General features: G+C 35.7%; 1 protein-coding gene across 1 annotated transcript in view; it reads left to right on the forward strand.

The window, feature by feature from the left end:
* The window catches only part of ZGRF1 (zinc finger GRF-type containing 1), a 78302-nt gene that overhangs the window by 5670 nt on the left and 48303 nt on the right, over positions 1-24329 (forward strand). Inside the window, exons 4-8 of the mRNA XM_043972021.1 lie at positions 412-471; positions 2950-3135; positions 4107-5844; positions 13038-13117; positions 21936-22019. Coding sequence (XP_043827956.1) covers positions 412-471; positions 2950-3135; positions 4107-5844; positions 13038-13117; positions 21936-22019 — 2148 coding nt within the window. The remainder of the gene's footprint in view (positions 1-411; positions 472-2949; positions 3136-4106; positions 5845-13037; positions 13118-21935; positions 22020-24329) is intronic.

Consider the following 24329-nt stretch of genomic DNA (forward strand, 5'->3'; position numbering starts at 1 on the left):
TGTTTTTACTTTTCTAAAACAGTACCACTTCCACAAGACTCATACCACCTCTAATCTTATGTCAATTTCCATCTCATTGTTTTTTGAACTGATAAATAAATGTGTTTATTTCTTATCTTCCCAACTAGCTATATTTCAAGATCTTGTAAGGGCAATGCCTTCGTCTTTTATATCTCCCTCAGTGCTTAGCATAGTGCTAGAATAAATGATCAATAAACCCTATTACATGCAAACAAACAAATAAATACAAACTATTTACTGATAGGCGATATTTAAAATATGACAAAGCCAAATAATACATTTAATGTGATTTATCTAATGATTGTTCATTTGTTTTAGAAAATATTTTAAAGAATTTAAAGTGTTTTCATGTTAACTTTATTTTTTAAATGTTATTTTATTTTAATATAGGCAACTTTGTATGATGACAAAGGACAGTGCTTGGAGAGTTTATTTCTTAAACAGTGTGAGGTATTTTAATTTTTTTTCTTAATTTTTAAAATCACTTCAGAAATCACTTTGAAATAATCTTTTTCTGAAAATAGATTAATAAAACCTACATTTCTTTTTAATGTTTTCATTGTAAACTAACCATTGACAGGAAAATAATACTCAAAACAACATACAGAATAAGGAATAAAATCTGACATCAAACTGTAGCATTTAACAAGACAGAACCAAGTGACAACAAGCAATAAGCAAGCAAAAATATCTTTGTTCTCTATTCTTTTTCAGAGATTTCTAAAGATTTTTGTGTTTTCTTTCTTTGTTCTCTTTAGCTAATTGTTACTGTGAATATAGTTCTGATTCTTGGGATTTTGTTTTGTCTCTCTTTGTATGGGCCTTTCCAGGTTTCCTTGTATGCTCCAGATTTACCCTTTTTTTGGTAGCACCATAATATTTCATTGCTTTAATACTCTGCTTATTTTTTCCATCTTGATGGCCATAAGGTGATTAAAGGATCATAGACCTTAGTGTTCATCTATTCCCATTGCCATATTTTATAGATGAGAAAACTGAGACCCGAAGAGATTAGTCATTTGCCCAAGGTCACACAGGTAGTGATGCCTTCATTTTCTCTGCTCCCATTATCTTCTTTTTTTTTTTTTTTTTTTGCAGGGCAATGAGGGTTAAGTGACTTGCCCAGGGTCACACAGCTTATAAGTGTCAAGTGTCTGAGGCCGGATTTGTTTTTTTGTTTGTTTGGTTTTTTTGGTTTTTTTTAGTGAGGCAATTGGGGTTAAGTGACTTTCCCAGGGTCACACAGCTTATAAGTGTCAAGTGTCTGAGGCCGGATTTGTTTTTTTGTTTGTTTGTTTGTTTTGTTTTGTTTTAGTGAGGCAATTGGGGTTAAGTGACTTTCCCAGGGTCACACAGCTAGTAAGTGTTAAGTGTCTCAGGCCGGATTTGAACTCAGGTACTCCTGACTCCAGGGCCGGTGCTCTATCCACTGCGCCACCTAGCTGCCCCTGAGGCCAGATTTGAACTCAGGGAGTCCTGAATCCAGGGCCGGTGCTTTATCCACTGCACCACCTAGCTGCCCCCCAATCACCAGTAATCTTTAAGGGGTCATGAGACCCAAAAGTTTGAAAATAACTGCATAAAACTAATAAAACATGCTTTCCCCAAGAAGCAGCAAGTCATAGGATATAGATGTTTGGCCAGTTCCTTGTATATTCTGGATGTTAGACCTTATGTGATATACTTATTTTATACTCTATTTTTCTCATCCTATTTATTTTCTTCATAGAGTGCTTATTTTGTTTTGTTTTTGTTTTTTTTTAGTGAGGCAATTGGGGTTAAGTGCATAGAGTGCTTATTTTAAAAGTACAGTTTTAGTAAATGAATATTACTTTGTATTGATGCATTGTCCTAATCTTTTTAGCTTCTACATTATTGCATCAGTCAATCAATTTGATAAAAAAAGGTTTTGTATATTGTTAAATCAGGCCATAGGGCAGCTAGGTGGGACAGTGGATAGAGCATAGTGCCTAGAGGCAGGAAGGCCTAAGTTTAAATCCAGTTTCAGACATGACCCTGGGCAAGTTAGTAAACAATGTTTGCCTTAGTTTTCTCACCTGTAAATTGGGCTAGAGAAGGAAATGGCAAACCACTTCAGTGTCTCTGTTAAGAAAACTCAATCAGGAAGACTGATCAGATTGAAGGGATCAGGAAAAGTCTAACACAACTGAAAACTGACTAAACAACAACAAATCAGATCTTGTATCTGTTCAGTCTGAAAATATTTAGGTATGTAAACAACATGTTTCTTTTATCAGTCAATCAGTCACTAAACATTAAGCAACGGCTGTGCCAGTTACTGTGCTAAAGTCTGGGTACTGTCTAACTTTTAAAGACCTTAACAAGTATGTTATTCATCAACTAAAATAATAATACATTTTTTTTCTTCTTTTTTTTTTTGGTGAGACAATTGGGGTTGTGACTTGCCCAGGGTCACACAGCTAGTAAGTGTTAAGTGTCTGAGGCTGGATTTAAACTCAGGTACTCCTGACTCCAGGGCCGGTGCTCTATCCACTGAGCCACCTAGCTGCCCCAGTAATATAATACATTTTAAAACATTTTTAAATAACGTATAAACCAAGTCAGTCAATCAGGAAGCATTTATTAAGCACCTTATACGTGCCAGGCACTGTACTAAGTGCCAGGGATACAAAAAGGCAAAAAACAGTTCTTGTCCTGAATGAGCTTACATCCTAATGTCCAACTATTGAGTAGTGGAGTAAGTTATATCTGTACTTTATTGAGAATCATTTTGAACATATGTGTAATATATGTTCCTTTTGATAGTAAAAGATATAATTGATATGTGATTTCTGTTATGCAGATTTATATTTTTATGTCATTTAGGAGAAGCTGTTTTTTTGTTTGCGTGTTGACTGCTTATGATGACAAATGTGTATGTTTGGGGTTTTTTTCCTTAAAATATAGGTGAAACCTGGAGATGACTTAGAGAGTGATCGATATTTAATCACGGTTGAAGATGTAAAAAATGCTGAAAATATCCCTAGCAATTTACAAGTTACAAGGGAAGTACCCAAGTTAAATGTACAAGGATTGAAACCTTCTAACAAGCCAAAGCCATGTCTACCCACTGGTTTAAAAAGAAAGTTTACTGTAAGTTTTTCTACTTAAAATAAGAAATCAGAATGTATGTATAAAATCTTGTAAATGACTAACAGATCTTGAGTATCACAGCTTATCAGTTACTCATTTTATTGGTTATTTCGTTGGTATGGGGAATTCCCAATAAGCAGTCTCTCTAAACCAATGCAGATAAAATTTTGTTTTGCGATTTATAAGCTTAGAGATTTGTCTGGGACTGTTGGAGGTTAAGTGGCTTGCCTAAACTCACTTATCCAGGTTGTATCAAGAGATGGGACTTGACCTCAGATCCCCCTGACTCCTCCTGACTTCTATGTATAATTTCATCCCGCATCTCACTGCTGGGAAATTCTTTGAGAAAATGAACAAATAAATATTATCTGACTCTGAGCTGATATTTATGTTTTAATATATTTTAATTTAGTAAATATGGGCAGCTGTGTGGTGCAGTGGATAGAGTGGAGTCAGGAAGACTCATCTTTTTTGAGTTGAAATCTAGTCTCAGACACTGTGTCATCTTGGGCAAGTCACTTAACCCCCCTTGCCTCAGTTTACCCATTTGTAAAATGAGCTAGAAAAGGAAATGGCAAACCACTCCAGTATTTTTGCCAAAAAAATCCCAAATGAAGTCACAAAGAGTTGGACATAACTGAAGTGATTGAACAACAACAAAAACAAAGTCTAGTAAATTTTTATTTTAGAGATAACTAGGTGGTGCTGTGGATAGAATAAAGTGTTGGACTTAGAGACAGGAAAACCTGGATTCCATTTCTGCCTCTGACACTAGCATAAGAGCCAACCTCACAGGGTTGTTGTGAGAATTGAGTGAAATAACATGTAAAGCTCACAGTATTATACTATGCTAGTGATATTATTTTGATTTTTTTTTTTTAGCAAATTGAAAACATTCCTTTTCCATTGTCAAATCATTTAAAATTCTCTGTAAAAGTTCAGTGCCCCTAATGTTATTTTTATGCACTTAGGGATTCCAAGGACCACGTCAAGTGCCAAAGAAGATGGCAACCATAGAAAATGATGAATCAGCTGCATCACTTCTGTCTAAGGAGTCTTATCCTACCTTTTCTTCTCTGTTCTCCTGCACACCTCCATTGTTTTCTACTACTGGAAAGAAAAATAGAGACACTGTTATGCCATCTGACTCTAGCAGTGTCATTGATTACGAGAATAGCAACACCAATGACATGTCTATCTCTTTACTTCTTTCAACCACACCCATCCTTTCTAACCAGAAAAGATTCTATGATGAAGATGATTGTTCTTTTCTCAATTCTGTACCTAGGAAGTCAGACTCTTCATTAGAAACTGAGTACATGAAAGAAGATTGTTTGACAACCAGAGGCTCAGCCACTTCACAAAACATCAGGAGCAAAGAACAGATTTTAGCACTTCTGAAGTCCAAATCAGCTCCTTCTATGGAAGTTATTGAGAGTTTTCCTCTTGGACACTTAACAGAAGAAATAAAAGGCTCCCTTAAACCACAGTGCATAATAGGAAGGGAAGAAGAGATCACTGAAATGAATGGCTCAAAAAATATACCTCATCAGTATAATTTAGAAAATAACATAAGAAAAAGAAGCCGATGGGATATTTATTTACCAAAGAGTTTATCTGTAAGTTCTTCTGATGTAAGTGATACTGACAGGAAATCTGAGGACCAGGGTGACAATTTAGATTTGGATTTGAAAGGTCCTTTTGAACAAAAGGAGATGCCTCTCTTTGCAACTAGTTCTGAAAAGATTACGTATAAGACAGACAGTCAAATAAATAATGATGACCCAACCACCTGTGATCAGAAAATAAATTTTCAAGTATCTTCATGTTGTCAAAGTGAGTTAGGAGCAAACTTACCAGATGTTGATAGCAAAAATGAACATCATTTCTTATTATCAGAACACAAGACTGAAATGCTCTTCAACGATGATTATCCAAAATGCATAAAAGGATCTCTTTTCATTAGAGAAAATGTGCAGGAACTAAATAAACCTGGAGTGCCAGAAAGGGAGAGCTCCCTAAAACTTTCTTCTCAGCCAGAGTGGGAACATCCACAACTACAAAGAGATTCTTCGTGCATAAATAATAATTTGGCTATATCTGATAATTTGGCCATATCGGTTTCTAAAAATAGAGCAGAAAATGAAAATATTAATACCAATACAGATTTGAATAGTAAAGCAGAACCATTTTTGGAGGTAACTTTCAATCTGGACAATTTTGATATCAGTGACACTGAGGAAGAATCAGAACACAGCAACAGCTTTCCCCTGTGTTCTAAGCATTGGCTAAAGAAAATTTCATCTGAGGACAAAATGTGTGCTGAAAGTAAATTTGAGGATAGGGTGAACAGTCAAGAAGATAACCATGACCATCTGTCACATTTGATAACAATTAATTCTAGTCCTCCAGCAAAATTTCCCATTAAAAAAACTCTGTCTTCACAGATTTGTACTGAAATTTCAGTAGATTTTGACAAAATTGGAAAACGTAATGAAGAATCTTTCCTGTTTAACTCGAATCTTCCCAAAGTTGAAAACATTGAAGAGGAAATGACAGTGGGTACGTCAAATTTTGAAACATTAAGCAGAGGAACCAAACGGGATTCATCCTCAAAGCAGACTGATGATATATTGATATATGGTAATAGTCACTGTAATGGATCTGTTCACTCACCCATTACTGATTACGATCACGTATCCCCTCAAAGTAAGTCCAGTGACAATGAAAATACTTTACACCTGCTTTCTCTATCAAGCATAGGCATGAGTCAGACTTCTGAAGACAATATCCTATTATTTACTAAAGGCAGTAGATATAGACCATTACTAGTTAAGAATGAAAGCCTGCCACTTTTAAATACTAATCAGAATTGTGATTCTGAGTCTGAACGTGACATATTTGATATATCAAGCACTCAGATTTCTGACATCCCCTTTTGGGGAAAAAAGGATCCTATTTCCAAAGAAATAGGTGTATATGAACTTGAAGATACAGAAAGTATGGAGGCTTTACAAAGTGAGGGAGAAGATAACAAAAAATGCATGAAATATTGGGACAATGCTGGAAATTCCTTTGGACTTCCTGAGTTAGTTAACAGCATTTCCCTTTTAAGGTCCCTGACTGAACATAGTACAGCTTTGGAAAGCTTAGAAAAGTTGAAAGAGAGAAATCCTGATTTGAAACATCATAGAGTTCAGCTGACATCTGAGTCAGTTAAAAGGACAGGTTAGAGTGATTTCCTTATGTTTGGGGATGCTCCCTATTAATAAAATAGACATGAAAATGTTTGCATAAGTACTATTTTAGTTTACATAGGTACTGTTTTAATGACTATTCTTTCCAGGAGAGAATTTCATTTTAAAACTGAAATTTCCTTGGAAGAACACGTATAACATGACTTATTTTCTTTTCTATATGACTTCTTTCTGTGTCACAATAAACATTGTACCTTATAGCCATGGCAGTTTAAGAAATAGTAAATGAATTGTGGCTGAATAATATGCATTTTTTAGTTGTTAGATGGAAATAAACTCCAGTAAAATCATATTTAGATAATTCCTTGTAAAGGTAATTTAGTCTGTTCAACCAATAAAACATAGCTTTGTCAAAATTTTGAGGATGATGGAAGGTTTAATCTTTAACAATTATGGGAAGGGAAAAAAACATTTGTAACTGGTTACAGACCAGAAAAGATAAAAAAATAAATCTTGATTTCTTATAATTTTAGAAACTTATGAACAAATAAAATCAATGTAGCTAGAATTTTCCAAAGTGATAGGAAAACATACCTTTTTATTGACTATGGTAAAAACTATCCAAAAATCTATAGATAGTTGACACAAATCTAGACTAAGGATCTATTCCACAATGGAACGTTGGTTGAGTGACATCTTTAAAAAGTGCATTTAGAAACAACTATCCCCAAATCATCAACATAACTTGTCACCAGAGACATGCAAGATTAAACCACCTTAAGATATTTATCTCCTACCCATCATGTTAGTAAAAAGTAGAAAACTTGTTTGAACACAAGGTTGGCAACATTTAGTATCAGTAGCAGCCCAGGTCAGTTAGGAGAGCCTCATCACCATGAAGCTGGCCATCAAGTGATGAAATTTTTTGGTTACAGCTCCTCACAAAGATATTTTCTTTGGGTTTGGATAGCTTCTCGTCCATGTTGGTTAAAGCAGTACCCATCCCAAAGAAATGACCAATATTCTGAAGTACTGAAGTTAAAAACAGTGCTTGCAATGGCAATTAAGTTTTAAAATTTAACAAAAACGGGAAAGTATAAGACTAATGAATCTAATATTGAGAGCCAGGCAATATGTTAGCTAGAGAATAAAGATTATATTTTGTTAAGGCCATTTCTATCCTTGAGAAAACTGGATGATTTTTTAAATTGTAAAGTATTGTAGTGATATAAAAAAAAAATCTTAAAACTTTCATCTTAAGGGCAGCTAGGTGGCACAGTGGATAAGGCCCTGGATTCAGGAGGACCTGAGCTCAAATCTAGCCTCAGACACTTGACACTTACTAGCTGTGTGACCCTGGGCAAGTCACTTAACCCTCATTGCCCCACAAAACAAAACAAACAAAAAACCCTTCATCTTGATCTGTTGCTTTGAAATCTAAAGGGGAATTTTTTTTTTCTTCTAGTGTATATGTTCCTCTAAAGTATTTGCAAGTTAAAAAAAATTATCTTAAAAATTGGGGGAAATAGGCTAGAGAAGAGAGGAGACTACTATGTAACATGGTAAATAAAGTCCAAAATTCTTAGATTTGGATTTTTAAATTATATTTGGTAAACAGGATTTTTACGAAGAATACAAAACAAGAATATTTTATTCAAGTCACTTGATTGAGAAAACAGGCTTAAAAATCACTAAAACAAGAAATTGTTAGCACACAAAAAATGCATGATGTAATGAAAGAATTTATATGTGAACTCATTGTTAACAGATGGTAAATAGGCTATTTTTGGATCCTAGTTTATATTTTCTTTATTTTCTTTTACTTGTTTTGTTGTAGTAAAAAGACATTGTTATGCAGTCTCTCAAATAGAACTAAAATTGACAAGGCTTCCTAAAACATATCTAGAATATTAAGTCTGGCATTATAATCCTCCCAAATCGGAGACTGAATTTAAAGATTGGTTCATTGTTGTTATCAGCAGTTGATTGGATAAAGTAGAAACCACTAGAGGCTTTACATGATGTTAAGATGATACTGGATGTTTCTCTGGGTAGCTTCAATTAGCAAATCAGTAATTTTTATGGATAATAGCTGCTTATCCAATTGGACAAACAGATTAGTCAGTTGCACCTATTTTGGCTCTTATCTTCCTAAACTGAAGGCTGTGATTTGTTAGTACATCAGCAATATTATTATTATATTATTATTATTATAATTAATCCCAGTTCATTCTAAGGAAAGAGTAAACACAATTGGAGTGAATCACTTTTCTAGGCTTTTCATTCTGATTTGCCAATAGATTATCATTAACTAATACTGACTTAATACTAATAACGCATCAAGTAAGCAAACTTTAGGAATACCAGATTAACCAATTTGTTGATTACAATGTTGATGATGATTATTCAGATGAGGGAGTAAATGTAATAGGCAAAACACAGTCTTAACATATCTAGGGGAGGTAACAGTATGCTATTCTATACAGATGAATATTGTATATTTTTGTTATAAAAGAAAATTAGAAATAGGAAAATCTTATTTTTATTTATGTGTTGTGAAGGATAACTATATTAAAATAGTTATTTCAAAATGTTCCATTAGAAATCATTAATTTTGACAATAATACATTAGAAGACTGATACCATTTTGTAATTCTGAAATATTTATGGTCTTCAAAATTAAAATGAGAAAAATATAGTTAGGAAAAACATGTTAAGAGAAACTAAATATGGCTAGAGAAATAGTATACATCATAAAGGTATAATATATTCATCATGCATTCAAAGAATTTCTTGATCACTAGATACTTAGTTTTCAGTTTAGGAAAAATTCTAAAATTTGATGTTCTGTCTTGACTGGAAGAAGGGTAATTTTTTCTGTGGTTTTAATACATTTCATTTAAAAGAATGGACTTCTGAAATAATTTGGAATATTTGAATTAAAATACAGCACAAATGACCAATTGAAAGCTATTTTGTAAATTATCACTTTATAATTCATTTGGAACTTGTTACATTCTTTCATTATAGCAAACTCCGCCTCAGAAATGTTTGTACCGTAGCTGAGATGTCAATTTAGAATTTAATTTCACTGTAATTATAGTTAAAGGCATTGCTTTCATGTTGTGCGTGTATGCATGTGTGTGTATGTGTGTGTACTATACCATAGAAATGATTCCAAGTACTAAAGTTAATTTATTTCATCTTTGCTAATTTTGTTTCTAGAATTAAAAAAAAAATTATGGAATCAGAAATAAGAGTCTGAAATATTGAAGTTTGATCCTGGAAATAACTGTTTTCCTTTTGTTGTGACTAATAATCACTTTCCAATTTATTTTTCCTGTAATTATAGTAAAAACAGAATTCTCTATACATGACGTTTCTCATTTGAGGGGAAAAAATACACAGTTTTTGTGATCAGTTTGTTTGGAAATAAATTCCTGTTAATTGTTTGCATTTCCAAAATAATTTTGATATTCAGAATTTTAATGCTTAAAGCATTAAAACATCAAAACTAGAAATTAAATTCAGTGACAAATTTACACTAATATAAAACTTGAATTTTTCCTCAAATGAATATGGATTCCAGTTACCTCGATCTCTTGGCCTCATTTTCTTTTTTTAAAATAAGTTTTTATTGATATTTTCTCTTTCTTATATCATTATACTTATCCTAAGTATCCCTCTCCCTTCCAGAAAGCCATCCTATATAACAAATACTATTTTTTAGAAAGGAAAGAAAAATCAGCACAAGTGACCTAATACATTTTAAAAGTTCCAAAATTTGTGCAATGAGTAACATCTGTGGACCTCTTGCTCTGTGAGGGCTATCCTCTCATATATCTTCATTATAGTCTTGCTTGATCTTTGTAATTTAGTTACACTCTTGATTTTTTTAATCTGTAGTTCTGTTTATTTACATTGGTGTGCTTTCTATGTGTATTGTTGACTCTTTGCATCACCACAGGCCCCCACACCCCGCTTTTCTTCCCCTTCCCTCCCCTCAGAATTCCCAGAGATCTTCTGTATACATCTAATTTGGGACTTAATATATAGCCTTGGAGTATTGGTTATGTTGGCCTATGTATATCTGATTTCCTTACTTAAACTTTTAGCTTCTTAAAGTCAGTAAACATTCAGGCCTCATACTACTTTGAATCCTTAGTACTGGCTAGCTCAATAATTTGCACATAGTAGGTGTTCAGTGAATAGTTTTTCAGTTTGGTAATGTTTTCTACCCAGCTCTCCTTCAAGCCAATGATGAGAGATGCCCAGTAGGGTTCATTGCTAAAAACTCCACCAATTTCATAAGCTAGCTCAAAATTAGGCTGAAGAATCATCCTAGTTTTTCTAGGGAAGGCCTGAGGCAGAGGTGGGATAGGGCATTTTTTTTTCTCCCCTGAAGTAGCAAAATATTCCTTTTTCTCTTCCAATTAACTTGGTCAAAAAAGACTAGATGTAATATAAAAAGGGCTTAGACACACATTTCTTACAGCTGAGTAATATGCCACTACATTTGTGTACCACAATTTGTTTTGCCCTTTCCTAGTTGATGGGCATCTACTTTGTTTCCAATTCTTTGCTACCACAAAGAATGCTACTATAAATATTTTGGTATATGTGGAGACTTTATTCTTAGCAGAACAAGAGCCATTTCCTAATAGATCTCTTTGGTATATAAAGCTAGTGGCATCTCTGGGTCAAAGAATATAGATATTTTAGTTACTTTGCTTAATTCCATATTGCTTATTAAAATGATGGTTTCACAGCTCCACCAACAATGCACTAGTGTGCCTATCTTCCCACAACCCTTCCAAAATTGAGTATTCCTGTCTTTTGTTATCCTTGTCAATTTTCTGGCCATGAGATGAAACATCAGGGTTGTTTTTAGTATATTTCTCATTATTAGTGATACGGAGTATTCATTCATATGGCTGTTTATAGTTTGTAATTCTTTTAAGAACTATTCATGGGGCAGCTAGATGGTGCAGTGGATAGAGCACCGGCCCTGGAGTCAGGAGTACCTGAGTTCAAATCTGGCCTCAGACACTTAACACTTACTAGCTGTGTGACCCTGGGCAAGTCACTTAACCCCAATTGCCTCACTAAAAAAAACAAAAACAAACAAACAAAAAAAGAACTATTCATATCTGTTGACTCTTTATCTGTTGAGGAATGGCTTGTGGTCTGACATATATCCTAATTGTCTATAAATCTTAGGTTCTAAATTCTTATTTCAGTAATATGCTACAAACTCCTCCAACCTCTACCCCAATCTTGCTGCTTCCCTTCTTATTCTAGGTGTAATAATTTTGTTTGTGGCAATGCTTTTCATTTTGTGTATTCCAAGTTATCTGTTTTTTATTTTGTAATTGCCTCTAGCCCTTCCCATAGCTGTATATATAATCTGCTTCTTTTTTAAATTTTTCTTATAGTATGATGTTTACTATTCTGGAAACAGCCATTTTGAATTTATTGTGTAATATAATGTAAGATATTGTTCTAAGCTTAATGCTTTCTATTTTTCCTAGCAGTTTTTGTCAAATAGGAAGTTCTTTCCTAAGTGATTCATGTTTTCTGGTATATTGAGCACTGGGCTATTAAGTTCCTTTTTTTTTTCCTTATCCATTCTGTTCTACTTCTTTATTTTTAAACCAATACCAGATAGCTTTGACAACTGATCCTTTATAACACAGTCTAAGTTCTGGAAGTGCTATTCTCTTTTCATCCCTACCCTTTTAATTATTTTCCTTGATATTAGATAGATACATGTGGATATACATATATTATATATATATATATATTTTTTTTTTACAACAAATATATATAAACACTTCTGTTTGTGGTCAGCTACAACATGACATATAATAAATAGCAAAACAGTCATGCAGGGAGGGGTAACTTACTTGTAGTTCCTTAGAATCAATTAGTTAGACCATAAGATTTTGTCATGTCAGAATTAGCTGACAATATATTGCATCCTATCTAGAGACTAATGATTTGATTTGATTAGATTTTTAAATTTTTTTATTTTTGGTGAGGCAATTGGGGTTAAGTGACTTCCTCAGGGTCACACAGCTAATAAGTGTCAAGTGTCTGAGGTCAAATTTGAACTCGAGTCCTCCTGACTCCAGGGCCAGTGCTCTATCTACTGCGCCACCTAGCTGCCCCTTGACTAATGATTTTAAAACCATAATTATTCATATACTTGTCATAAAATAATTTATTATAAAGAATACATATATATAAAAGTAGGGATGACAAATGAATAGATTTCATTCTATTTTTAATGTTAATGACTATATATCTTTACTTAAATACCAGAAAATCCTTTTATGATTTTTCTGCTTATTGCAATTTATGAAAATAATCGTGTCTTTAATGATGTTAATGAATTTACCAACTCAAAAAAAGGAGCTAAATGGTAACCAGTGATTTTTAGCAATAGGAATAATGGGCCCGGAAGGGACTACCGTAGTAGGAACTGGCCCAGATATCACTGAAAATAAGACTCCGTGTCTTCTTTAAACTTGTTTGTACTAGGTTACCAATCCCCATTCCATTGTTTATATCATCTTCTATGAGTTTGTAAAAAATAATTTTCAAATAACATTTTACCCATAACTTTCAGTTTTAGACATATGATTTTATTTGCCTTTTAACACAGGACAGATAATCTAAATAGTATACTTTTGTCCATTGTAGCCAAGAAACAATTTATAGAAGCATGCTATTCATCAGATACACCAGAGCCCCTTAATCCATATCAAGATTCTACTCAACAGGTATTTCATTTGTATCAGTGTGTTCTTGTCTTTTATGAATTCAGATTTAAATTGTCTATTGCCAGTTTTAATTTGAATGTAGTCCATTTGTATAAACCATTTCAGCACATGTTCATTAAAAGCCTATAACATGCAAGGGCACTTTGCAAGGCACTGTGGGGGAAGTGGGGAGAGGATTCTAATTAAGATGAAGTCAACATTCTAGCTTATAGAAGTATCATAGCATTGGATATGATGTGAGAAATCACATAGTACAATTCTTTCATTTGATAAATGAAAAAACTTAAGATGAGCTATCTTTACTCATGCCTGTTTCCTCTTCCCAGAATAAGACTGAAAGAACTGGGATATACCAAGACTTTAATGATGATGCCCCTGGCAGTTCTCCAGTCACCATGTCTGAAGCTTAACTCATTACCAGAATTAGAGCTGACAGGGAAATAAAAAATCATACAATCCAACCCCCTTAACCTACAGTTGGGGAAACAGGCTTAGTCGTTTAAGGCCAAGGTCATCAAGGTAGTTAGTAACAGATTTGTCATAGATTAATGATATAAAGGACACTCCCTTCATCCATACTCCCCACTTAAGAGTTGGGGAAATTAAACCACAAAAATGTTAAGGTATTTGCCTAAGGTCACATAGGTGATTCTTTAGTGGGATAGCCATAATTAGACCCAGGCTTACTGCTGCTAAATCAGTGTTCTTTCCAGCCTACCATCGATCTCCCTAAACTTTCCTTTTTGATATGTATTTATATATGTATGTGTCTGTATATATCTCTATATAGGTATATATAAATGTGTGTGTGTGTGTGTGTGTGTGTGTGTGTGTGTGTATGTATGATTTGGAGAGATACATTCTAGGCATGGAGGGGAGGGAATGAGCAAAGACAAATGGAAAGCTAGTAACAGAACATATATTAAAATATATTAACAGAATGTATATATTTGTATTATACATAATATACAATAGAAATGTGTATCAATTGATATAACAGTTATATAATATAAATTTTATGTAATATATAACATCATATATTCTGTCTTTTTTTTTTTTTTTGGTGAGGCAATTGGAGTTAAGTGACTTGCCCAGGGTCACACAGCTAGTAAGTGTCAAGTGTCTGAGGCTGGATTTGAACTCAGGTCCTCCTGACTCCAGGGCCAGTACTCTATCCACTGTGCCACCTAGCTGCTCCTATATATTCTGTCTGTCCTTTTGTCTGTCTATCTATCTATCTATATTTTGTTAATGTTTTTCCCATCTCTGTCTTTGCTCATGCCCTCCTCCATTTTTGGAGTGATTCCCTTCTTGTATTTTCATTTCCCCATGTTGAAGTTCAACTCTTCCTTTGAGGCAAATTCAGATACTACCTTATCTGAATTTATACCCCCTTTGATGGCTTGTGTTATATTTGTGTTCTATTGCCAGCACATATCACAGTACCTTGCATATATAATAGGAAGATATTCCTTGTTGCATTCAGCAAAGTTTTTTGAACATAAAAGACATTCAAATTTGTTGAATTAATTTTATCAAAGAAAGTTCACATGTGTGACTTGCCCAGTTTGTTTAGTGGAATATTTGGGACTAAGGGTCATTACTTTGCTTTTTTAGGCAACTATGCTGCTTCTAGTATTTTATATACTTTAAAGGTATTAAGTTTCTATTGATGTTCTTCATATTATTTCATTTTCCAATTTTTTTCAAAAATATTTGTATCAATTTATCTGAACTTTCATATTATTTCACTGTTGTCTTTATTGTAAAAAATTTGACAGCTTTTGTTTTTATATCACCCACTTTTCCCAATATATCCCTTTCCCCTGTGTCTACATTGCTAAATGAAAACTCTTCAAGAAATTTATATTATACTGTTGTGTTGGTTTTTTTTGGTGAGGCAATGAGGGTTAGGTGACTTGCCCAGGGTCACCCAGCTAGTAAGTGTCAAGTGTCTGAGGCCAGATTTATGCTGTTTTTTATAAATCTTTTTACTTTTTTATCTTTTAAACTTTTAAAAATTGTATCTTTTAAAATATTTCTTTAATGTGAATTGTCTATTTGATAATTTTTATGCTTCTATATTAGTATATAAATAAAATTATTGCTGTTTTTTTGAAATATTATGTGTTTCTGTATTAATTATCTATCCATAAGGTGCTTCAAGAAAAACAAGATGAAATTTTAGCTGTACCTAATGGATCATTTGAATCATTGCAGGTGAGTCCTCTTTCAGATTACAATTTAGCCAAAAGTTATACATCCAAATTCAGGAATGACAAATTTAGAATAAAGTTTCTGGTTTCTTTTTGTAAACTATGCATACTATTTCTAATTTACTTCTCCTTTCACCAGTTTAGATGTCATATTACAAATTTACCATGTTAGTAAAGTTGCTTCTGGGGTTGATAATATTTTTCATGTTAAAATGAAGGGCTTTATTTTATTTTATGTTTTTTAGTGAGGCAATTGGGGTTAAGTGACTTGCCCAGGGTCACACAGCTAGTAAGTGTTAAGTGTCTGAGACCGGATTTGAACTCAGGTACTCCTGACTCCAGGGCCGGTGCTCTATCCACTGCGCCACCTAGCTGCCCCCAAAGGGCTTTAATTTTAAAGATGATTTTGTATACTTCTTACAGTGATCTGGAGATACAGTGTCACTGAAAACAATGCATTCAGATAGAACTAGTACAAAACTAAAGTGATCTTGTGATTTTTTAAAGGGAAATTTTATCTTATTTTCCCCAATCCACACAGGAATGTGACAGTGGTAGAAATTTAAATGTTAGGTTCTCCAGTAATAGTTTGCAAACGTATCTTCTGACTAACACCTCTTTTCAACATACCCTTTGGGGGGAGGGGAAGAAATCCAAGATGGCAGAGAAAAGATAGGGACTTTCCTGACCTCTCCCAAATTTCCCTCCAAACATCTTTAAATAATACTTCAAAACAAAGTTTGGAGTGGAAGAACTCACAAAAGTGCAGGATGAAACAATTTTCCAACTCAAGACAACTTAGAAGTTGGCAGCAAAGGTCTGTTGCATGGGAGTGAGAGTTGAGTGTAGTCTAGCTCGGGCTGTTCCAATACAGGCAGAGCCACAGAAATCCAGCAGCAGGTCTTGGGGTGTGTGTGTGTGTGTGTGTGTGTGTGTGTGTGTGAGTGACTGAAACAGTTTGAAGCAGCAGTTGCTTCTGGAACTCTCAGCCCACAGATGGTAAGGGGTTGGACAGCTGATCAGAAAGATATTACAGGAGGGGCAGCTAGGTGGCACAGTGGATAAAGCACCGGCCCTGGATTCAGGAGTACCTGAGTTCAAATCCAGCCTCAGACACTTGACACTTACTAGCTGTGTGACCCTGGGCAAGTCACTTAACCCCCAATGCCCCACAGGAAAAAAAAAAAAAGATATTACAGGAGTCACTTTTCTAGCACTGGGTACACATTGCCCATTCTTGGACCTGGGTTGCAGTCCCAGGGCAAGGAGGAGTACTAGTACACCAGAGCTTGCTGTCACAGGGGAGGGTCACCCTGGTCACAGTCCCAGGGCAGAAAAGAGTGCTTGTAGTTGCTCACAGGCAAGAGCACTGGCCAGGAAAGCCTTTAATCATAGTACCTTAGAAGAACTAAAAGCTTACAGACCTCCAGAACCAGCTCTGAAAACAGCTGCACAAAAAACCTAAAGCTTGGGATAGTGCCTTCTCCATCCTGGGAGATATATAAAGCTAATATATAAATATTACTTAATATAAATGCATCTATATATTTATATAAACTTTTTTTTTTGGTGAGGCAATTGGGGTTAAGTGACTTGCCCAGGGTCACACAGCCAGTAAGTGTTAAGTGTCTGAGGCCGGATTTGAACTCAGGTCCTCCTGACTCCAGGGCTGGTGCTCTATCCACTGTGCCATCTAGCTGCCCCATATAAACTTTAATATAAAGCTTAAAGTCAAGAAATAGTCTGGAAAAATGAGCAAACAACAAAAAAAGATCCTGACCATTGAAAGTTACTATGGTGGGGGCAGCTAGGTGGCGCAGTGGATAGAGCATTGGCCCTGGAGTCAGGAGGACCTGAGTTCAAATCCGGCCTCAGACACCTAACACTCACTAGCTGTGTGACCCTGGGCAAGTCACTTAACCCCAATTGCCTCACCAAAAAAGAAAGTTACTATGGTGATAGGGAAGATCAGAACACACAGAAGAAAACAACAAAGTCAAAACTACTGTATCCAAAGCCTAAAGGAAAAATGTGAATTGGTCTCAGGCCCAAAAAGAATTCCTGGGAGAACTTAAAAAGGATTTAAAAAATCAAATAAAGGGGCAGCTAGGTGGTGCAGTGGATAGAGCACCGGCCCTGGATTCAGGAGTACCTGAGTTCCAATCTGGCCTCAGACACTTTACACACTTACTAGCTGTGTGACCCTGGGCAAGTCACTTAACCCCAATTGCCTCAAAAAAAAAAAATAAGAGAGGTCAAGGAAAAATTGGTAAAAGAAATGACAGTGTTGGAAGAAAATAATGAAAAAAGAGTCAACAGCTTGGTTTTTTAAAAAAGCACAAAAATGCTAAAGAAAATAATACTTTGAAAAACAGAATAGGCTAAATAGTAAAAGAAACACAAAAATCCAATGAAGAAAAGAACTCCTGAAAAATGCAGAATTGACCAAATGGAAAAAGATATACAAAAAATGTACTGAGAAGAACATGTTTTACAGTGGAGGGGGAGAAGGGGGAAGTAGGCAGGAGCACTTAAACGTTTCTCTCATCAGAATTGGCTCAAAGAGGGAATACCATACACACTCAGTTTGGTATAGAAATCTATCTTCCTCTACAGGAATACCTTACAGGAAAGTAAGAAGAGAAGGGGATCAGAGAAGGGGAGGGGGGTTGAATAAGGGGGATTGTGGGAGGTAGTAGTCAGAAGCAAAACACTTTTGAGGATGGACAGGGTGATAGGAGAGAGGGAGAATAAACGGGGGGAAATAGGATGAAAAGACACAGTGATCATAACAGAAAAAAAATTACAGCAAACATCTCTGAAAGGCCTCATTTTTCAAACAGAAAACATATAGTCAAATTTATAAGAAGAGCCATTCTCCAATTGATATGGTCAAAGGATATGAATAGGCAGTTTTTAGATGAAGAAATCAAAACTATTTATAGTCCTATGAAAAAATGCTCCAAATCACTATTAATTAGAGAAATGCAACTTAAAACACCTCTGAGATACCAACCTACATCTATCAGATTGGCTAATATGACAGAAAAGGAAAACAAAAAATGCCAGAGGGGATGTGGGGAAATTGAGACACTAATACACTATTGGTGAAATTGTGAAGTGATCTAACCATTCTGGAGAGCAGTTTGAAACTATGCCCAAAGGGCTATGAAACTGCATAATGTTTGACCTAGCAAAACCACCACTAGGTATGTACCCCAGAGATTTTTAGATTTTTAAATTAAGAGATTTTTTTTAAAAAGGAAAAAATATTTTAATTTAATTAAAAAAATATGTACAAAAATATTCATAGCAGCTCTTTTAGCAAAAAATTGGAAATCGAGGGAATGAACCAATTGGGGAATGGCTAAATAAGTTGTGGTATATGATTGTGATGGAATGCTATTGTGTTATGAGAACTAACAAGCAGAATGCTTTTAGAAAAACCTAGAAGGAATTACATAAACTGATGCTGAGTGAAGTGAGCAGAATCAGGAGAACAACTTACACAGTAATAGCTACGTTGTATGATGATCAGAGCAAATGACATAGCTATTCTTAGTAATACAATGATCAAAGAGAATTCCTAAGGACTTAGGACAAAAAATGCTATCCATTTCCAGAGAAAGAACTGATGGAGTCTGAATATAAATCAAAGCATACTTTTTTTTTTTTCCATGAGGCAATTGGGGTTAAGTGACTTGCCCATGGTCACACAGCTAGTAAGTGTTAAGTGTCTGAGGCCAGATTTGAACTCAGGTATTTCTGACTCCAGGGCCGGTGCTCTATCCACTGCGCCACCTAGCTGCTCCAAAGCATACTTTTTTTTTCTTTTTTTTCTTTTTTTTCTTTTTTTTGTTTTGGTGAGGCAATTGGGGTTAAGCCCAGGGTCACACAGCTAGTAAGTGTTAAGTGTCTGAAGCTGGATTTGAACTCAGGTCCTCCTGACTCCAGGGCCAGTGCTCTATCCACTGCCCCACCTAGCTGCCCCCAAAGCATACTTTTTAAAACTTTCTTTATTTTTCTTTGGGGGGAGGAGGAGTTGTCTTTGTTTTCTTTCACAACATAACTAATATGGAAATATGTTTTGCATGACTGCACATATATTAATCTATGTCAAATGCCTTCTCGCTGGAAAAAAGGGAGAGAACTGGGAACTCAAAGTTTTAAGAAACTAATTTAAAAAAATGTTTTTTACATGTATTTGGGGGAAATAAAATATTAAAAAAATTTAAAAAGAAATACCCTTTTCATGTGCATAGGGGAACCCATTCCATATCTTGTGACCCTCAAGAACTGTTTAGATGGTAGTTATCCCTTTTGATATTGTAATAAAGCCTCTTCCACTTTTATATGTACAATAACATTTATCTATCTTGGTAATCTACTTTCTGCCTGTTATGGTTTGTTATACTTGAAAAACAGAACTTCTCTTCACAAATATAGGTTAGATAAGAAGGTATGATTATTCTGATATTGAATAAATAACCTTGATAAGTTAAATGTAAGTATTGTCTTACATTTTAAATTGTAAGAAAAAGTGGTTATTAAACCTAGAAAAAGATTTTAATTATTCTCATATCCTTCTTTTAAAAAATTCTTCAAATCTACACAAATGCTAGATTTGATGAGTGATGAGGTATATATACTCAACAATTTACTACTATCCTATTAAGGGAATAGTCACTTAAATTTGAAAATCAGGCTTTTCTAACAAAGATTTGATTATCAGCTAGTAAAGAACCTGGTAAATTCTAAACATAAGGTCTTTATGGTACCTAGAAATTTCAGTGTGATGACTATTATTTTTGGTGCAATTTTACCCCAAATTATAGACATGTACTTTGTTCTCTCTGTGTGTGTATGTGTGTGTGCTCTTATTTTATTGCCACATTAACTTGGGGAAGAAAATTTTCAGCCTGAACTATACCACTCCATAGAGACAGTTGTATGGATCAGGCCGGGGCTGTGCTTTTTTATTTTTTGTGAATTGCTTCAGCTCAGAGTTGGATTCTCTTATTACAATAGAGGAGAAAGAGTGAGAGGGGAAGAATAAGGAAGTATCTTGGTCCTGTTCCTCTAGACCCTTATGTTAGAGCTGATATGATCCTAATTTGGGTTTCAACCTGAGATTTGTTTGTTTGTTGTTGGTTTTTTTTTTTAGTGAGGCAATGGGGGTTAAGTGACTTGCCCAGGGTCACACAGCTAGTAAGTGTCAAATGTCTGAGGCCGGATTTGAACTCAGGTCTTCCCGAGTCCAGGGCCAGTGCTCTATCCACTGCGCCACCTAGCTGTCCCTCAGCCTGAGATTTGAAATCTGTGTTCTACAGAAACAAGTTGTTCCCCAGTTTTGTTTTTCATTTGAAAGCTGAAAACTTAAACTATTGTCTAAATTTTTGGATTGGCTCCTAGATTGAAAAGTTGATGAAAGAACACTAGACTTTGAATCAAGCTTGGCTCCTTTCCTTTTCCTTTCCTTTGGCACTTTGAAAGAAAGATCTATACATTTGTGTGGCCATGTTTTCCACTTATGCATAACTCAGCTCCTCCAGATTTTATAAATTGCCATGACTGAAAAATTCGTCACCTAGTGGCCAGCAATCTGGCAATCAAAGGCCAGACTGACAGTATAGCCAGGCCTATACGTGAAACCTCCCAGAATTATTCGAGATAACTTGGCTTGTACTATACTGACAGCCTTCAGAAACCCGAGTTCACTTCCATGCCACAATTGAGCATCAGAATAGGGCATTAATTTGTTCATTTGTACAACTGGGATAATATTGACCTGACTTATAATGTTGTCATAAACATGCTTTGTCAATGAAACCACAGAATGTGAGAGTTGGAAAGAACATCTATGACTATTTAGTCCAACATATACCTGAAAGGAATCCCCACAATAATAGATGCAACCAGCGATCATCCAGCCTCTGCCCCAAATCCTCTGATAAAGGGAAAACCACCACCTCTTAAAGCAATCTATCCTGCTTTTGGATTGCTCTGCTTGTTCGCAGTTGTTCAGGCAAGCTTACTTTTGCCTCTTTGCTATATCCATTGATTGTTCCTGGCTCTCCCCCCTGGGACCAGACAAATCTAATTACTTTTGCCCTACCTGCAAATATTTCAACACAGCTATCGTGTGCCCCTTTAGCCTCTTTTTCTCCAGGCTAAACATCCCTCGTTCCTTCAACTGAACCTCATGTAGCATCTGCTCAAGGCCCTTTACTACACTGGATGCTTATTTCTGCACCTTCTGTAAAGATTATGAAGTGCTATATAAATGGGGGGTGAGAAGCAGCTTTGGAGTCAGAAAGACCTAAGTTTCAGTCTTTTCTCTGACACATTCTGGCTGTACTCTACTAAAGTCTCACTGCCCTAGGCAACGCCAAGAGTTGTAGAAGAGCTGGCCATCTGCATTGGTGAAGGAAGTTTCCTCACTAAGAACTTCTTACACTAATGAAATCACAGGTCTGGCTGTTGTCTCTTCACCCCCGAGCCCCACCAAATCTCAATAAATAAAAAGTCAAGTACATGAATGGATCAAGGCCTGACACATACTACAGATTCTAACTAACACGCTTATTGTTATTTTCTTTCAGGCTTCTCCCTTGGAAGATGAAGAAGAAAATTCTTTCGTAGCTCTCATACCTAAGGAAAAAGAGAGGAAGTCCTGTAAACCAAAGGTACAAGTTATGAAGAACGATTCAAATCATCTTGTCCCAACTATCAGTTCTCTAGTCAGAACACTGTTGACCAGAGTGACATAATATCATTTAAAGAGTAAAAAGAATATTTCATGGCCATTTCTTTTTTAAGTTGAAGTTTTCCTTTTTAGTAGTTTATACATGGTGCATCCACCAGCTGCCTCCTAACTCATACTGGCTGTGTGACCCTGGGCAGGTTACCTGTCCCCTCTGTGTCCTGAAGCTATCCATGATCTGCATTATAGAGAAAGATCTTCCTCGCTAGAGCTTGCTATGCTGATGAAATCACAAGTTTAGTTTTTATTGTTTTTTTTTTAACAAACATTTATTTTTATTTTCCATTTACATGTAAGGGTAGTTTTCAACATTCATTTTCATAAGATTTAGAGTTCCAAATTTTTCTCCCTCCCTCCTTCCCTTTCCTCCCCCCTCCACAAGATTGCAACCAGGTTATATATGTACAATCCACAAGTGTTCTTTTTATCAGTTCTTTCTATAGGGGTGCATAGTAAGAAGCTTACTCATTAGTTCCTTGGGATTGTTTTGGATCATTGCATTGCTGAGAATAGTTAAGTCATTAAGTCATTCACAATTGCTCATTGAACAATACTGCACAATGTCCTCCCAGCTCTTCTCACTTCACTATACATCTGTGTTCATTAGCCTTCCAAGGTTTTTGGGGGATCATCCTGTTTGTCATTTCCTGTAGAACAAGACCATTCCACTACAATCATATAGCACAGCTTCTTCCATCATTCCTCAATTGATGGACATTCCCTTGATTCTCAATTCTTAGCCTCCACCAAGAGTTGCTATAAATATTTTTTGTACAATTTTTCCCCCTTTTCTCTTTTTCATGATTACTATTGTTAACTGTTTCCTTTCCATCCTATTTCCTTCCCCATGATATTTACTCTATTATCTATCTTCTTTCATTCTATCCCTCTTCAAAAGGTATTTGCTTCTGTCTGTCCCCTGCCCCACTCTGCCCTTCCTTTTGCCCCTCTCTCTTTATCCCCTCCCCTCCTATTTTCCTGCAGGGTTAGAGAGATTACTCCACTCAATTGAGTGTGTACATTATTCCTTCCTTGAGCCAATTCTAATGAAATTGAGGTCTTTGAGCCAATTCTGATGAGTGTTAGGCTCATTTACTGCCCAGATTAAATGGATTACTCCACCCAGTTGTGTGTGTGTGTGTGTGTGTGTGTGTGTGTGTGTGTTAGTCCTTCCTTGAGGTATCTCTGATGAGTTTAAGATCTTTGAGCCTTTTCTGATGAGTGTAAAATTCATTTACTGCCCTACTCCTCCCCCATCTCATCCCCCACTCCATAAGCCTTTTCCTGTTTCTTTCATGTAGGATTTCACCTCTGCCCTTCCCCTCCCCCAGTGCATTCCCTTCACCCCTCAATTTTATTTATTTATTTATTTATTTTTGTGAGGCAATTGGGGTTAAGCGACTTGCCCAGGGTCACACAGCTAGTAAGTGTTTAAGTGTCTGAGGCCGGATTTGAACTCAGGTACTCCTGAATCCAGGGCCGGTGCTCTATCCACTGCGCCATCTAGCTGCCCCTTCACACCTCAATTTAACCCTAAAGATGTCATCATCTAGCTAGGTGACACAGTGGACAAAGCATCACCCCTGGACACAGGGGGATCCCAGCCAAAACCCGGCCTCAGACCCAGGATAGTCACCCACTGTATGACCCCAGGTATGTCCCCAAGCTCCAATTTTTTATGGTTCTCTAGGGTCTTGTATTTGAAAGTCAGATTTGCCATTCAGTTCAGGTCTTTTCATCACAAATATCTGAAAGTCTTGAGCACTTCTATGGCCTGAGACCAATTCACATTTTTCTTGGAAGCTTTAGATATAGGGGCCCTGATGTTGACATCTTCCTCTGAGGGTGCCCCTCCTTGTTACTGAAGAAACTTTCTATGGTTCTCACCTTTCTCTGCTCATCTTGCCTTTCTTTTACTTGACTTTTAGCTCCTTAAAGTGGGGCATTGTTTCCAGGCTGCACTATCCCAAGATTCAGAAGTCCCAGGTGGTATGAATTAAGGAGGATCAGGTTCTTCACTTGCCCGGCCTGTTCTGTGGTCCTTAGATGATTCCAGACCAACTTGCTAATCAACCAACTTTGTGTGTTGTGGTGGCTTTGTGTATAAATAATCATAGAAAATTGGCAACCGAAAGAGAGGCTGCAATTTGTAGAAAAATTTATCTCTGATGGGTCAAAGCAGCAAAGAGATACTTAACTTAAGAGTCCTTTTCTTGCTGGGGTTCATTAAAAC

The sequence above is a fragment of the Dromiciops gliroides genome, chromosome 6, assembly GCF_019393635.1.
Source record: "Dromiciops gliroides isolate mDroGli1 chromosome 6, mDroGli1.pri, whole genome shotgun sequence".
In the NCBI taxonomy this organism is placed as follows: domain Eukaryota; kingdom Metazoa; phylum Chordata; class Mammalia; order Microbiotheria; family Microbiotheriidae; genus Dromiciops; species Dromiciops gliroides.